At 35.2% G+C, this 18,629-nt stretch overlaps 1 protein-coding gene across 2 annotated transcripts in view; it reads left to right on the forward strand.

Moving 5' to 3' along the window:
* Positions 1-18,629, forward strand: part of SMYD3 (SET and MYND domain containing 3) — a 725,308-nt gene that overhangs the window by 162,480 nt on the left and 544,199 nt on the right. For both annotated transcript variants that reach the window (XM_024133701.2, XM_024133702.2), the window contains exon 2: positions 16,714-16,777. In XM_024133701.2, the coding sequence (XP_023989469.1) occupies positions 16,714-16,777 (64 nt within the window). The remainder of the gene's footprint in view (positions 1-16,713; positions 16,778-18,629) is intronic.

Raw genomic sequence — 18,629 nt, forward strand, 5'->3', positions numbered from 1 at the left:
TCACTGGTCTTCCTTCCTGGTATAAGAATACCTTTAAGTCTTCTGATTTTGACTTGATTGCAGTTTGTCTATGGTATTTTACAGAAAAGCATTGATATACTTTGTCTCTCTTCCCCACTCTTTTGCCAGGCATTGTCTTTAATCTCATCAGTGTTATCCTATGTTTATTTTATTACCTGTATCTGTTATGTTATATTTAAATAATTTAAATGAATTACTTAATATCTCCTCTTTTGCATATAAGCATATCCTGGGTTCACTAACTCTTTCAGTGCTTTCATCTCTAACAAAATTAAGAAATCTGCTTATTCAGATTGCATTTAGACCCTTTATTTTGAGAGCCTTTCTTGGGACTTCCTAAACTCATATCTATCTTGCATGTATTCTTTATGTCAGGTAAAAAGTCTGCTCTGTTCTCTAGTAGCTGTGGAGGGAGAGAGAAGGTGAGAAAAATGTTTCAGGGAGCGTGAAGGGTAGAACAGGCTTGACCCATTTCTACAGCAGGAGGTGAGGTCTGGGCGTGGGGAGGTTAGAATCTGCCCAGGTGGGATTTAGCCATTGTGTGGACGTTCTGTTTCTTTCCCTTTCTAAAGGAAGCAAAGGGCTACGTTCACTTTAGAAGTAAAGAGTTTTCTTTGCCCCAACAATCTCTCTCCTTCTCAGACTTTAGAATAGAGCTGAACTAATCAGAGGAATCACTCTTGGTTGTCTTTTTTTCTGTAACAGCTTTACTGAAGTATAATTCACATACTGTCCCATTTACTCATTTAAAGTGTACAGTTGAGTGATTTTTAGTATATCCATAAAGTTGTGAAACCATCACCACAATCAATTTAAATGTTCTAATTTAATCACTCCAAAAGAAATTCTGAGCCTATTAGAGGCACTTCGCACTTCCCCAGTCCTCCGCTGCCCCGACCCAGCCCCGGGCAACCACTGGTCCACTTTCTTCCTCTATGGATTTGACTATTCTGGATATTTCATATCAGTGGAATCATATAATATGTGATCTTTTGTGACTGACTCCTTTCACTTAGCATAATATTTTCAAGGTTCATCCATGCTGTAGCATGTATCAATATTTATTTCTTTTTATGACTCTAAATCCTCACAAGGAGTGTCCTCTAGCTGACATCTGTACATCTTAAATGCTGTTCCCATAGTCTGGAGAGCCACCATCCCCTTTTAACCTTATTCACTCAGAAATTCTCATCCATTCTATAGTTCTGATTTTGTTGATCATTTTTAATGAGCTGCCTTCTGACAGCTCTTTGTTTCTAATCTTGAGTTTTCCTGGATTTTTGTTACATATTTTGACTAAAACATTTGTCATTTTGCATCAAGGATATTTTAAGAGTAGAATATAGGTAGAATAAGCATGGCCTTTGAAATCAGGTAACATCCAACGTTATCTGTTAGTACCAGACTTTTAACTCTATATGGCTCCGTGTCTACCTTAATCTCACTCAATTCCTCACCCTTTCTTAACACTGGCCCCCATCCTTTCTTCTCTATCACCTGGAGTGTGCATCAGCAAAACCTCTGTATCCTGAAGGTCTTCTCTGAATATTCTCTTCTTGTTGCTCTAACTGAAATCTGGCTGCCTTTTAAGGACAGTGCTTCCTATCATCCCAGGTAGTGGCTATTTTTTTTCATATCCTAAGTACCTCACCGTCTAGAGAGGTACTAAGACCATGCTGCTCTTAGACCATTTCTCTTCTCCCTCGAAGTTGCCAGGTCCTTTGAAGCATTTGCCATTATATCCCCTTCACCTCACCTTCTGGTTATTCCTTTACATGCATGGCTCACCTTTTCTTTCCTCATCATTATTCTTGGTGTCATTTTTGCTGAAGGGAATATCCACCCAGCACCTGGCCTCTTCATCTCCATTTCTAATTATCTTTGCCTTTATCACAGTTTAGCTACCTCTTCCTGTGGCCATACTCTAGAACCGGTGGTGACCAATAACTATTACTTCTGCTACTTCAATTTCAGGGTTCCCACTCTCCAACTACTATCTTACAGATGTCTAGCACAGTCTCTGACACCACATAATAGGTGTATAGTAAGCATTATTGCTGTTCCTGCTATTCTGCTTCTGTTGTAGCATCAACAGTCCTTGAAAGCAAGAACTGTATCTTATTATGACCCCTGTTTCTCCAGAACCTCCCATAGTTCATTGTACAAAATGGTCCTTAGTGATATTTATGGGCCCAGTAAAATAAAGAGCAGTATCAATAGGAAGCATTTGGCTTTCAAAAGATCTTTATATCAGAAAGAAAGATAATTAAATTTTACCATTTAAATATCACATAGTTTTAAAAAACCATTTGAGTAATGACATTTCAAAAATTGTTTTCTTTCTCATTTCCTCTGGGGGAAAATAGATGTTATAATTTGTTGCCATTGGGATTCTTTTAGTTTAGTCAAGGTTGATCAATTATAAATTTCCATGTCTAAGGATTATTGTAAATAAGCTATAAACAGGGAGATTGCTTTTTAGTAAAATGAGTCAGCTTACCTGAAAAGAGTTAATTATCTTTTCTGTGTTGAAAGACTTTTTACTACTAACCTAATGAGTGGAGAGGAGAGGGAAGTTGATGTGTTAAGATTTTCTCAGCCTTTCTTATAATCTCTGTAGAAAAATAAAAGTATAAGTTGCCACTGTATTATTTCTGATTTGTTTGAGATAAGAGAAAAATATGTAAAAGTTTTCTACTGATTTGGGTCAGATGTTGACTTTCTAGAACATTTAAAACTCATGTTGAGCAACAGTTTTTCCAGAAACACTAGTTTCATTATTATTGTATTCATATGTGGTTGCTTTTAAGCTAAGAAATAACTCCCATTTCATTATATCCATGAATATTTCAGTAAATGACTTCTACTTATACTGCTATTATACCTTTTCAATAATTTTTCATAGTTAACTATATGAAGGACTTGAAAATAACTGGGAAAAATATTCCAAGTGTTTATAGACATCGAAGGGTTTATAAAATTCTGAATGTCTAGAAGGTTAAACTTTTTAATATATTAATATATTTCTACCCAGCACTTGAGGTATTTCAAATAATATCTAGAAACGTCTTTTGAGAGTTTATCATTAAAAAATCTCTTAAAGTAATAATAATAACGTGATGATAATAAGGAGTATTTCCTATAAACCAAGCACAATAAGTTTTCCACATGTTTTATTTCATTCTCATTACAACCATGTAATTTTGGTATTGTTTTTATTCCCACTTTCGTTCAGTGGTTTAGAGAGATTAAATGGCTTAGTATCACACAACTACTAAATGATAAACTGGAATTCAGTTCCAGGCCATATGGCTTCATTGTCAATGATTTAACTACTATATTGTATTCTCTTATAGTGCCTAATTGAGGAATAAATACAGACATAGTCTGTGAGAAATTAATTTACAAATCAGGCATCCAACAAGAGATCAAACTCAGTAGGTTTAATCTCTTTAAAAGACAACCCAGCAGAAAATGGGCAAATGATATGAATAGGCAGTTCACACAAAAGAAACCATGAATGGTGAATGAACTTGAAAAGATGCTCAAACTGTGACTATTTATCAAGAAAATGCCCAGTAAAAGCACAGTGATATAATATTTCACACCCATCAGGCTAACAGAAAGTAAAGTGACTGTCAACAGGGCTGACAACATATGGATTTAAGAGAACTCTCACTAGGCTGCTGCAGGAGTGTAAATTCCTACAACCACTTTGGAGAGCCATTTGTCAACATGTGAAATACTTCAAGATGTGCGTTCTTACAACTCAGCAATTCTACTTCTACAAATATGTACTCTAAAGTAGCAGAAGTCAAAGTGGGGTCCTGAAATGTCTGGGGGGTCCCCAAGGTACTTTCAGAGGACCTCTAAGTTGAAAACTATTTTTATAGTAATATTTAGACAGTATTTGCCTTTTTCACTCTCATTCCCTCATGAGTATACAGTGGAGTTTTCCAGAAGCTCCATGATAACCGGTTATTCAAGGATTGAATTTAGAAACAAATGAGAATCCAGCTGCATTCTATTAAGCCATATATTTAAGAGATTTGCATAAATGTAAAACAGTTCCACTCTGCTCACTAACTTATTTTTATTTTGGAAAATATAGTTACTTTCATAAAATGTATTATTTATTTCAACATGTAATGGAATTATTATTTTAAATGAATGAATAAATATATTAAAATTTTCTTAATTTTAGTCTTTAATATAGTAAATATGAATAGAGATAACCCACATAAATAAAACCTCTTTGGAGTCCATCAATAATTTTTTTAAATTTAATTTTTTCAATTGGAGTGTAGTTGATTTACAATGTTGTGTTTCAGGCGTACAGCAAAGTGATTCAGTTATACATATGCATATATCCATTCTTTTTAGATTCTTTTCCCATATAGGTTATTACAGATTATCAAGTAGAGTTCCCTGTGCTATACAGTAAGTCCTTGTTGATTATCTATGTTATATATATTAGTATGTGTATGTTAAGTCCAGATTGAGACCAAATAGTTTTGAAAATCATTGTATATGTGTACAATGCAGGTAACATTGTTTATAAGAGTAAAATAATCTACCCAAATGTCCATCAATATGGACATGATGCCAATTCCATCAATGTGGAATGGCAAAATAAATTGTGATATATCTTATATCTTTATATATACACATACATACACACACATCCATACATAATTATATATTAATCAGGCAGTATATATTTGTCAGATGTTCCTTACCTTATATGTCAAATAAAATGATTTTTGAGAATGTATTTTTCTATTTATAAGTACATGATAAAAATAAGTGCAGAGTTTATTAAGAATTAAATATTAGTTCATAATATTGCAGGTTTGTTGACCTTAACCTCAAAAGGTAGAAATAAAAGTTATGCCAAACATAAGCTACTCCATTTGACTAGAATGCACAGTAAGCAGCATTTATAGGACTTGGTTTTTCAGAATGTAGAACATGTTTATTGTTTTATTTCAGGATTAGTATACTGTGTGTTTATTGAAAAGGAAGCATCATTTTATTATATCTTTATATATACATTTCCACTGTAATGGCTTAAACAAATAGGAACTTATTTTTCCCATCCAAAAGCTGGAGGTTGGTAGCTGCTGGCTATTGGATGTTATCGGGGTCTTTCTGTCTGCTGGTATTTGTTCTCTTGTTGCCTCTTGTGCAAAGAAAGTTGAAATGGACAAAATGTCTCTCATTAGAAATATAGTTGATTCTTGTTATTCACCACAAACACTGAATTAGCCAAAACTGAACCATCACTCCTAGGGGATATACAAAGTTAGGTTCCTATAAGTCTCTGGGCACATTTTAATCAACCAGTCAATACATAACCTTGTTTTGTGTGTGTTTCTGTTTATAGATACCGTATTTAATACATATTGTTGATTCGTTAACATTGAACTCATGGCCAACAGCACTATAACTCACGCCTGAATGAAGCTTATCTAACACACATATTTCCTGGGTAACGCACATCACAGCTTTCTTGTGCTTAGGACACTAGATAGCACTGCAGCACTGTACAAGCTGGCCATTTAAAATAGTGAAATCACCAATGAAAAGCACAAAAATGAGTAAAGTGTGGCACTAGATAGACCTTGAAAAGGGGTCTCGTTTACAGTATGAGAGCTGAAATAAGAAAGCAGAATGTCACTTCATTTGACCTCAGCTGGGAACATGTGCTTTGGGTAACTCAAATTTTTTGCCTCTCCACACATATCCATGAATGACTGCAAAAATGGTGCAAGTATTGATTTGGAGTTACAAATAAATTTTAGTGAGTAGGCAGATTTTCAAATAAACAACCCATAAATAATGAGGGTCAGCTGTATCCCTTTACAAGTCATTTGCCAGAACTGGGTAACGATCTGTTATTAGAACAACCAGTGGCCATGGGGCATGAGATTTTTACTAGTTTAGACCAGTGATGATTTATCCCCCTGGAGTCGGCAACCTACACTTCCTGAAATCCAGAGATCTCTGCTGTTTCAACAAATCACAGTACCCTTGGCAGGGAAGAGTGAAGTGGTTGTTGGGTAAGCAATGGACAGTGCCTGCCATGTGCCTAATCAGGTGCTTGGCAATTGGAAGGGACTTGGCACTTTTTGTTGAAGAATGAATTGGTGAATGAATGACGGGGTCATTTTTGGAAACAGCCTTTGATTTCTCTCGTATCTCAAAGATTTTCCATTTGCATCTGAATTTTTTAAAAAACGTGGTGTTTTGACTGGCCAACTCCAAATCAAAGTGAAAGTTAACGCAAGATAATAAAGAAATTTTACTTTATATGGATTAACTTCAAGTTAAATAAGTCAGAGAGAATAATAAAAAATGAAGCATCAGTTGAAGTTGGAACTTGTATTCAGAAAGAGGCTGAGTAGCCCAAGTTTCATGTGGTAAAACTTTTTCTTTCTTTTCATATTGTTCCTTTTCTGAAATGATTGCTTTTTATATTTTGGAAGATGTTAAATCTAGAAATATTAGTTTTTAAATATAGTATGATGATGGATATCATTATTTTAAATTATCAGGTTCTCATATTGTCAAAGAGTAAAAAAATTTTACTTTTTAACACTACATTTGTAGCAAATGCCAGTTAAAAATAAATTCAATTAATAAAGTATAATTTCATTTAAACTTTGTGTAAACAAAGCATACATTTGCGTTTACTATTCCAAACATTGGAATAAATTGTTGATCTTTCTGTCTCTCTGTGTTCTGCCTTAGACCAAGAGCAATTTAAAGCCATTAAATAGTACATATTGCCTTTTCATTAAAGTTGATGTTTATTTGATTGTGGAAGTAAAATATTATTATATACGATTGGAAAAGAGAAAAAAGAGGGAAAATCACCCCAATTCATATCACTCAAAGAAAAGTTTCAACAATTTGGTCTATTTCTTTTCACTCTTTTTTTTTTTTTCCACACATTACAAGAACTTAATTTCACAAAGTATATGTAATATGAAAAATCCATTCAACATTCTAGGTGTAGCCTTTATTATTATTGCTATTATTATTATTATAGACTAGAATAACTTACAACTTTAGGGACAGAGAAGTATATTTATTACTATCAGTTGTAGAGCAATAAATGAAGCAGCCAGGATTAAAGTATTGTTCTCCTAGAACTTTTTCTGCTCAGCTTAGCTTCTCTATTCCATACCTGTGTGCATACTGAGCTGGAGTCCAAATTTCAGGGCAAATGAAATTGTCTTCTTGTACATTTCTAATTTCCATTTTGGTGCATTGTCACAGTTTCTGATATCTTTTCTCCCTAGGTCTTTTAGATGTCGAACACTCTGGTAGTTCTCTTCCCTTTCTATACCTGCTCTAAGGAAAATGTCTATTCCCAGAAATCACAGCTAAGGGTCTAGAGAAAAATAATACGATTATCTGATTAAGGTAATTCATACTAAGTTGCAAATGACTTGTAGTCATAAGGTTTTGGGGGTGATGTCTGCATTTCATCACAAGATATTATCAAACTCATAAGGGTGTTTGACAAGTAGAGTATGTGAGGGTAACACTGGGGGGCCGTGGGAGAACTTATATCGGCCATAGTACCTGCTCGCTGTAGGAGGACAACACAGGCATGAAAACCCTTGCACGACCCCTGTTAACTCTCATTCAGTGGCTATCAGCTGATGATCATTTTCCTTAAAAAAAATCATTAAGAATTTATAATTAATTATAATGCATTGGCAGGTGAAACATTTAATTCTGTGTCTCCTAAGGACTCATCTTTTAAAGTTTCTTTATTTTGGGATTAGGTCAGCACAGTGTTTCTTTATGAACTTAAAGTGCCATTTTATTCTCCAAAGTTGAGAATGAGTTATTTGAGATTTCATTAATGCTTACTTCCAGGAGGACTTGAGGAAATTTATAGTTAAAAGTTAAACAAAGTAATATACTTAATTATAAAATAGAAGAGAAAATTTTTAAGCAGCCAGAAGGAGAAAATGGCTTCCAGGCCTCTGAAATGAACAGATAAATATAGTTAGATAGTGATTTTGACTTTTGGATTTCTCACTGTTCAAGTTAAAATGGAAACATGCTGCTGATAAGCTTCATTTTCTAATTAGAGGTAGCATGATAGATAATTCATTCATAGTGATAAAGTATACGCTGCAGTTGAAACCAAGGTGAGCATCTTTTGCCATTTTGAAGGCTTAGGTTATATTATAGTATATTAATGAAAATGTTGACCAGATTTTCTTGTACCTTCTTTGATATTTTACCCATGGTACTTTTATTTTTCTGTGTATGCTGTGTGATATTTATAATAGCAATACTTAACATATTTAAAGGGTATCTGATTTCAGTCTTTAGGCAAAGTCAGGTTTTTTTCTTCTTCCTCACTTAAAAAAATTTTAGATTTCAAGAAGACTTAGGGAAATCGAATATATCTCTTAGACTTATCAGAGTTGTATTACTCGACTAGGCTAAAAAGGTTTCCTATTTAGAAACAAAGATGTTGTCACTAGAAAAAAATCCCTCTTCAGCAATTCATTTTGGTCACAGCTTTCTTCAGTCTACTTATGTGTGCTCTGCCTAAGAAACACCTTTAAGTCACCAGTTTTCAATTTTTAGCTGTTAGAGTGACCCACAGCACACAATATCCAATTTTGTAGAGAAATATAATGAGGAGAGTTTAAATCTGTACTCTTGTAAAAATGTTAATTTTCTCAACTTGTAATAGACATTATTTTACATAAAGCAAACGGAATATTAGGAGTTTTAATTACCTTTTAATATTACTGGAGATGTAACAGCCTTCTCTGATTTTAATTTCCACAAATGAATCTTTCATAAAACGTTTTTAACTTCTTGAATCAGACCACTTTGAAGTTAATCATTCTGATCAAATTAAAAATAGTAGTAATACAGACTTTAGTGAACGTGATTGAGCAGTGAAACACTTAAGATGCTAGTCAAATTTTGAGATTAGAGCCAAGTATTATGGGAACATGTGGATTTCAAAAAAAAAATGGTGAATTTTCTGTGTGCTTGCAAGGAGATGACTAGAGTTGTGGCACATGTGGATTTTGCTTTTTTAGCAACCATGGAAGAGGTGTGGGATTTTCAGATATGGCATAGAAATAGGCAAAATTATCTTGAGCACTTTGAAAATATACTTAGCATACTCAGTTTTAACTCTATGCTTAGACACTCTATTAGCAGATACTTTATGTAGATTACCTCATATAGTCTACCCAACAGTTTTATGAGTAGTCACTTATTCTCACTTTACAGAGGAGGAAATTGAGGCTAAGAGAGGTTACAAGGTTACACTGCTAGTAGGGAGTGGACTTGGTGTCTCAGTCCTTTCAGGCTGCTGTAATAAAATGTCACAGACTGTGTAGCTTATAAACAAACTAAGTTTATTTCTCACACTTCTGGAAGCTGGAAAGCCCAGGATTGAGGAGCTAGCCTGGTCACATTCTGATAAGGGCCCTCTTCCTAGTTCATAGCTGGCACCTTCTCACTTAGTCCTCATGTGGTAGAAGGGGTAAGGGATCTCTGTGGGGTCTCTTTTATAAAAACACTAATCTCATTAGTGAAGGTTCAACCGTCAAGACCTGAGCACCCCCCAAAGGTCCCACCTCCTAATATCTTTGGGGGTTAGGATTTCAACTCATGAATTTAGGGCAGGGGACACAGACATTCAGACTCTAGCACTTGGACTACAGATTTTGAACTCTAAACTGCTAAATATTTTCCCTCCCAGGTATGGTGTCTTCCTTTTCCCTTATAACATCCTCTCCAATTCACTCTTTTTTTTTTTTTTTTCCAATTCACTCTTTACCTGTCAGAAAGTGACTTTTCCTTCTTCTGAACTAGGGCCCTGTAGACTGTGCCACTTTTCAAAACACGGTTTTGTATTGTAGCTCATTCTGCAAGTGGTATGTGTTGATCTGTCCTCCTTTACCATGAGCTCCTAGAAACTGTGACTGTAATACCCCCCTCACACTCACCCACCCAGGACCTTACACCTTACACGGTGGCCAGTCACTGAACACTTGTTGATTTAACTACTGGAGTTTGTGTTCATCAGGTAGCATAGTCTCCGCCAGTACAGTAGCTTTAAGAGACCAAGGACAGTGAAGAAGGGAAGTCCCCGTGTAAGAGGGTCTGCCTTTCTTGACTAACTTGGCTCAAGTACTTTGCTGTGCTTTTCTCTAAGTGCTAATGCGGGTTTCAATTACTTGTGCTTCTCCCATGAAGTTATGGTGCCTGTGAATCACAGATTCATTTTCCCTGAAATATTATGCATTGCATTTTCTTGTTTTGTACTTTAAATATTAGAAATAGGAAATAAAGTGATAGGAAATATAGAAAAAGGAGTCCAAACCAATTCTTTCTATATTCCTGTGTTATGAATCTATTATATATTATTTTGATCACATCTGCTGCTTTGTATTAAAAACCATTTGATAGTTAGGTGGATGGTGGATATGAATCTCTTTAATTTTTAAAAAGGCCTTTGGGCCCAAACCCACACAGTTACCATCTCCAAACAAAAATGGAGGATCCCTTTAATATATTATTATGAATATTTATGCCTAAAGGAGTTCTTTAGCATTTTCCAGTGTATTTTATTTGGCCAGAGTACGTGTTGCACTACCCTTGAATAGAATAGCATGATTCTACTTGGTATAATCTCTTTTTCATAACGTAGAATTTCTTTTGCTTCAGAAATTTCCAGGGGGAAATATAGCCAAGTACTTAGTTACATGATATTAACATTTCTAATGAATCAGGATCCTGAGGTTTCAAAGATATTAACAAACATAAAAATTCTGTAAATTAATATTTCTGTGGTATTTTTGTTTTAAAAATTGTATTTAGACTTCTTTCACTTAGGTATTTTGGCTTTCTCCATTTAAAAACAAATAGAGTTTTTATTCTTTATTTTTAAGAGCTTGCCCATCATGACATGCAGTATTTCTCATACTCCATAGAGCATCTTGGGTCTTAATTATGTGAAAAAATACTTTCATAGGAATTCTATTCAGGGAATTTTCTTAAAACTTGTATAAAGGCCTGAGGTACTAAATCAGACATCCCATAAGTCAACACTCTTTCCTTAGCACCTATAAGTAGTACAGGCTTTACTCAACGTGCTCTGGTCTTTTTCTCAGCTCAGATTTCTTCCCAAAGAAATCAGCCACAAAATAAATTTCCTCAGTGATCAGCCACAAATTAAAATTTGGTCCTTAAGATATTCAGGGCAAAAGATCACTGGGCAGGGATCTTTACCTTGAATGAGGAGACTGCAAAGGCACACCCTGGGCTCTCGGGTTGCTTCTGATTGTGCTGGGCTGTGCTCCATCCAGATGAGTGTGCTTCAGTGAGTGCGAGGGTCGCCTGGCTTCCCTGTGGTGTCTGAGCCTTCGCCTGCATCTGACTGGTCAACAGTTTCCTTCCATTGTAAGGATGGCTGTTGAAGGAGAGATTCAACCACGAGACACACTGGGAGACTTCTAGGAGATCGAGGCATGTTACTAGGAAAGAACCCTGTATGATAAGTATATTACCTATGAATGTGTTGTAGATGCATTTTTTTCCTCTATAGGAAGTTTTAAATGAATTCTGTACGTGCCAGGGCTGGGGGAAATTTGGGATAGAATTTGTTCATTTTCTATATCCTTTCCAGGAAACTTCTTTCTCTCTACCTGGCAACTGGCCGTATTATTTTAGGGCAGAGTTTCTAAACAGTAGGCTACTTTTGCCCTCTGATAACCAAGAAGGACAAAGATGTTCCCTTAAATAGTACTCCAGTTGTTGGGATCTGAGGGAGCTAATTAATCCCCTTTGCTCTTTGATTTCTTAGAGACAGTGGTTTCCCCTATATCCATATACGATTGACCCTTGAATAACACGGGTTTGAACTGTGTGGGTCCACTGTGTTTTAGTTTTCACTATGTTTTAGTGAAAAAAACAGTTTTTTTCACTAAATACACACTACAGTACAACACCATCCGTGTTTGGTTGAATCCGTGGATGCAGACCCTCAGATATGTAGGGCCAAACTGTAAAGTTATACATAGATTTTCAACTGCACGGAGGGTTGGCGCCCCTAAACCCCATGTTGTTCAAGGGTCAGCTGTATGACTTTTTAATTTGTATAGCAGCAGAACAATTAATTTAGCTTTATTTTAATTTCCTTTCCACACTTCAGTTGCCTAGGCTATTGGAGAAACTAATTACGACCCAACTTTTACTTGGAAGAGAGGACTTAACTTATGCTCCGTGAGTCACTGTATCTGGAGCACTGAGCAAGCTGAGAATTTTCTCTGATTTGTCATTGCGTTCAGTAACATCCGAGTTTATATGAACAAGTGATAAGGGAACCCTTTTTGCTTTTTTGGGATGGGGGCCTAAACTTCCATTTATTTTAGTATACAATAATTTTAATATCTTCTTTAATTTAGAGGTAGACTGCTACTATTTGTCTCAAGTGGAGGGGAAAAAAAGAGGTAAAACTAAATCACCTTTCTGTTACTGATACATTCCTAACATGTTTCTTTAGATTCCTTTTTATTCAGAAATTCCATTTCTGGATGGACTCTTGAAATAATCGCTTTGCAAACAGGATGTTTGTGGAGTCTGTGAAAATTGTATATTGCTCACTTCTCTACTCCTGTGAGATTATCATGTATGGCCTTATAATATGCACAAATTTTGTTATCTTCAAATTTTGTTTATATTTTTTTGTTACACAGGAGAAGCAGAACCAAATAATTTTGGAATTAGAAGGAAACTTACTTAATTCATGCTCCTTTGCAGTGCTGGAATTTCCTTTACGTATGTCTGTAAATGTACCTATCAGATTCTCCTTGAACATGTCAAATGACCTGGAACTCCACCTTCTCAGGGCATTTCATTTGATTTTTGAACAGTTGCTGTTGCCACAACGATCTTCTTTACCTTTAGACAGAATCTGTCTTTCTCTAACTTCCATTCAGTATTTCTTGTTTTAGCCTCTGGAGCTACCACCTAGAATAAGTGATCCTTTTTATTTAGGGCTTCTAATTAATTCTGTTTTTTATTTGACATGTACATTTCTGATTTTTTAAAGAAAAATGTGGGTTTGTCTTTCAGTTGGAAATGATGTGTTGATTTTTTTTTTAAGAGAGAAAGAATGTTTTCATGAACTGTCTCGGTGGCTATGTTTCTAATACTTATTTTCCTCTCCCACTGCAGCCCAAGTTTTTTCTCTGCAGAGAGACCTTACCAGGAGGCTATTACTCTGAACCTTACTCAACAGAGAAAAGCAGTAACTCTTCAAAGCCTCAGTGTTTCCTCTAATCAGACACACTACTTTTCTCTTGGATTCAGTTGACCTTTTTTTTTTGAAACTTGAGAACTTAAATTTATCTGTTTGCTTATTTGATATGTAAAAGTAACCCCAAACATTTAAATAACTCATGTTAAGGAATTTTTTTTCACACATCAAATGGCAGCTGAATTATCCCAGTACTTTGAATCACCTTGCTATTTATTTTGCTGAAATTCTGTGTTAAAATTCATTAAAGCCTGTGGTTGAGAGCTATGGGAGGGAGAAGACGAAGTTTTAATATTTGCTACCAGATTCATCACTGATTTTCCTGGGTATTTTGATTCTGCTTATTATTTTTAAAAATTGAGATGAAACACTTTGTATAGTTGGGGATCTTTATTTGTAAGCAACAGAAATAGCCTCTGAATAACTTAGACAAGAAAAAAGGAAATGAGGGGAAATCTGAGGAGCCAGGTCTAAGGAAAGCAGGATTCAGGGGAGCCCCAGGGACCTTATCCTCAGGAGTGTTCCTGCAGAAAGCATACTATCCCAATCTTGGGTGCAGTTCTCAGTTTGGCTTGACAGGCTTTCTGCCGGGGATCTTTTGGCAGTTTGGGGCTTCTTCTGTTTTCAGGTCTATTGGAAGTTGCCTTCTTTGTTTTCTCCCACAAATATGCTGATTTAATTCAAGTCTTGAAGCTAGTAGTGTGTGTGTGTGTGTGTGTGTGTGTGTGTGTGTGTGTGTGTGTGTGTGTGTGTGTGTGTGTGTTTTCTTTTTCCTGCTAATATTTTTGGGTTTGTTGTAGATATTTTCCAGGGTGGGGAGTGATGGTTAGGTTTTCCCATTTCCTACTTGCTCTGTCATTTTTTTATGGGGAAAGTTAAGGAGATTATGTCGGTCAACATAAACATTTAAAGCTATAAATGTTCCTTTAAGTATTACTTTAGCTTTATCTCACGTTTTGATTTTTTTTCTTATTTAATCTAATACATTTTCTAATTTTCATGACAATTCTTTGATCCTTGAGTTATATAAGCTTTTAAATTTCTATAAGTATGAGATTTTACTGGGTTTATTTTTTTTTTTTTACTGATTTCTAATCTAATTTATTTATGGTTGGAGAAAATTATTTGTATAATATTGATTCTTTGGGATTTTTAGATTTGCTCTGTGGCCTAATGTGTGGGCATATTTTGTAAATGGCCAGTGGGTGCTTGAAAAGAGTATGTGAATACACATTAATATAAAAGGTGCAAGGGTCTGTGTATTGCATGAGATCAAGTAAATTATAGAGCTCCTTATTCTTTATCTGCTTGATCTATGAATTCCTGAAAAAGACTTGATAACTAATACTTGTATGGTACTTAATATATTCCAGGCACTATTTTAAAGGCCTTACTTGTATTAATTTATTGTTTATTGATCATTTTTTTAGATGTTACTTTTACTTTATGTATTTTTAGACTGCATACATTTGTTACTAGGTACTTAATACCTAGTGATTGGAGTCTTTTATCTTTGTGTATTGACCTTATTCATCTCTAGTAATATTTTTAACCTTAATGTCTTTTTCTGATATTGATATAGTTACACAGGCTTTTTTCTATTAGTGTTTAATTAATTTTTATATTAATGTTAATATTGCCTGGCATATCCTTCTCATTCCACCTTTGTATGTCCTTTTATTTGGAGTGTGTCTCATAAATAGTCTATGACGGGACTTCCCTCGTGGCACAGTGGTTAGGAATCCACCTGCCAATGCAAGGGACACCGGTTCATTCCCTGGTCCGGGAGGATCCCACATGCCACGGAGCAACTAAGCCCGTGCGCCACAACTACTGAGCCTGCGCTCTAGAGTCTCCAAGACACACCTGCTGAGCCCGCGTGCCACAACTACTGAAGCCCACGCACCTAGAGCCCATGCTCCGCAGCAAGAGAAGCCACTGCAATGAGAAGCCCGCGTACCGCAACGAAGAGTAGCCCCCGCTTGCCGCAACTAGAGAAAGCCCGCGTGCAGCAACGAAGACCCAGCACAGCCAAAAATAAAAAAAAAATTAAAAAAATAAATAAATTAATTAAAAAAAATAGTCTATGGGTGGATTTTGTTTTTATCCAGTTTTGTCTAAGAGTGGTAGTATAATGTTATGGTTAAAAGCAAGAACTTTAGGGCCAGGTTGCTTGGGTTTGGGTTGTTGTCTGGGATGTTGATACCTGACACCTGTAATTCTACACTTGGGGGTAGGAGGTGTTTGGACTTTGCTTTATTTAGATTTTTAACCTCTCCCCATGTTATATGCTCCATATCTCACTCCTGCTCTCCTATGGGTGAGGTACCTGGTACATTCAAGTTCTGATTCTCTGTAGGGTTCAGTTGTTACCCTTTCAGTGTCACCTGCCACTTGAACTTTATGGTGTGTTTCCTTAGTCATCTGCTTCTTATCTCTTGAAAATGTATTGAAGTATCTCTAAAATGGGCATAATAAAACTGCTTAGTTATAGGACTATCTGAAGTTAAGTGTGAGTCAATAGATGTAAAGAATTTTGAACAGTACCTGGCACATCAGAAGTGCTTAGAAAGATTTGTTCCTGTTTTGTCACTGATGTTAATATTATAGTTTGACTTTTAATGCTCTTGGCTGCCTTGAAAGTATCTACAGTCCTGTCTGATATTTGTTACTATGAATTTCATCATCAGATTTATTGTTTTTATTTTATAATCCAAGTTTTTCTTTGTTTTGGCTTTTTTCTTCCTCAGGCGATTTGGGGAGGACATAACTTTGGTGCATCTCAATTTAGCAAGTTGAAAGTAGTAATTGAATTTAATGGAAATTGAAAGTCATTTCCCAGAAGGAGTATATTACAATTAAACTACATGACAAATTTAAACTTGTAAAATTTTTCTATTTGAACGGTAGAGGGTACTTCCAGTTAGTTGATAGGCTAGATTCTTAATTTCATATGGAGACATTAAAAACTCTATGAAAAAAAGAACTCTATGAAGTGAAATTTTTTACCTAAGTGGGCATCTCTGTGTTTTCATTAAATTTATGTTAAAAAGAACATTAGTGGTGGTGACTGTTACACAACAATGTGAATGTACTTAAGGCCACTGAAGCTATGCACTTAAAAATGGTTAAAGTGATAAATTTTATGTTATATATATCTTATCACAATCTAAAAAAAAGAACACTAGTTATTATGTGTATGTCTCACATTGAAGGTGAAAGAAGGTGTTCATCACTGTGAAAAACTAAATCTCATGGACCATACAGATAGAGTGAGCAGAACATATTGGTGTCAATACCTTGACTTATGTTTTCTTTCTTCAGCCATATATGATTCTCATTCATTTCCTAATGTGAACTTAATTTTTTGACAGGAAGGAAAAGCTGATGCGATGCTCTCAATGCCGAGCTGCCAAATACTGTAGTGCTAAGTGTCAGGTAAGAAGGTTCTGCTGTATGTAAGTTCTCTACTTTTAAATTTGTTCACCATTATGCCTGTTGAACTATTTCTGTTTCTTCATAATCTTCTATTTATTTTAACTTGTTTTTTTCCTTCAACTTAAAAATCATATATGTATATGGTAAAAATTATATATACATAATATATACATAAACTCTATCCATATAGCGTGTGTGTGTGTATGTGTGTATATATATATGTATATATTTATGTGTATATATATATATATATATATATATCTATATCTCACTGAAGAAAAGTTAAATGTTTACTCCTCTCCATCTTATTGTCCTCTTGACTTCAGTCCCATTTCCCAGAGCTAACCACTGTTAAGTTTCTTATGTATCTTCGCAGCATTTTTTTGGTGCAAACACATTCATGTATCTTTATCTTTTGTTTTTAAAAACAGATAGAGGTTATTCTGGCACAAATTCTTTGATACCTTGATTTTCTTTTTCATTTAATAATATATCTAGAAGAACTTTTTGTATCCTCGTGTTCATTCTATCATATGAATGCACCACAATCATAATTTCCCCACTAATGAATGCATAATTTTTTCCCAATATTTGGTATTGCCAGTACTGCACCAGGCATCCTTTCGTGCACATTTTTGCACACTTGTGTAAATTGATTGTAGGATAAATTCTTCCCCGTTGTATTGATTAGTAGAAGGATATATGCATTTTGAATTTTTAAAGAGAATGCTCAATTGCCTTCCAAGAGTTTGAGTTAATTAACAACTGACAGTCTATGAGAGTACTGCTGTTAACATCTTTGAAATTCTTTAAAGGATGTATAATTAACATTCAACATGACCTTTTCTTCTAACCTTATGGTTAATCATTAAATAAGAAATTTAATTATGCTCTAATGAATTAGGTCATAATAAAAAGTCTAATTGGAGGGTTTGTGTCTGTGTCACTTGCCACCCATGTTTCAGGGAACTTCACGTTAAGACTACATATAGAACCAAATGAATTATATTATTTGATACAGATTTTCTAGTTGAGCTTCCTTTCTGTTCTCAATGAACTAAACATTTACTTTAATTTTCCCTTGTTTTTTTGACTGTTTTTCCCCAGGGCTACTTCCTCCTTTTGTAGTACACTAAAGAAAAAAAAACAACAAAACCCATTATCTGATTAGAATGAGTAGAGGGAGTCTGGTGGGTAGGTATGTCATTTTGATTCATTATAGTGCATGTATTTTTACCACATATATTAGCTGTTTACTGTAGCATCAATAATAATGTCATCGTCAGATATACTGTAGAAGGTAATGGTAAAATAGCTAGTAAGATGAAAGATATCATATATAACACAGCTAGTGGACATGCTTGTATGTGTGTGGGGGATAGGGTGTGTGTGTAGAGATGGGATGGGAGTCAAAGAATGGCCAGAACATATGCATTTAAACTGCTCTGTTAAGCTCACCCTTAAGGTACAGCATTAAACATTGTAATTATTGTGGATACCTACAAAGCAGCACAAAATTAAACTGACAGACTGAACTATGAACAGTAATGAACAAAAGCACTTGGAATGGAAATTGATATAGAGGATGGGAATTCATAGCATAAAATCCAAAATACATTTACCCTAGGGGGACATAACTTTTGTCAGTAGCTTAGCGTTTGATGTATGGGGCCATAGCATCAATGAGCTGTCCACAAGAAGCTGAGGTGTTATAGGGTATAATGTCCCCTGTGCTCATAAGGAAGGTTATCAGTAGCATCAGTTTTCACACTTCATTTTTTTTTTTTTTTTGCGTTACGTGGGCCTCTCACTGTTGTGGCCTCTCCCGTTGCGGAGCACAGGCTCCGGACGC

This window comes from Physeter macrocephalus, chromosome 4, assembly GCF_002837175.3.
Source record: "Physeter macrocephalus isolate SW-GA chromosome 4, ASM283717v5, whole genome shotgun sequence".
Classification (NCBI taxonomy): domain Eukaryota; kingdom Metazoa; phylum Chordata; class Mammalia; order Artiodactyla; family Physeteridae; genus Physeter; species Physeter macrocephalus.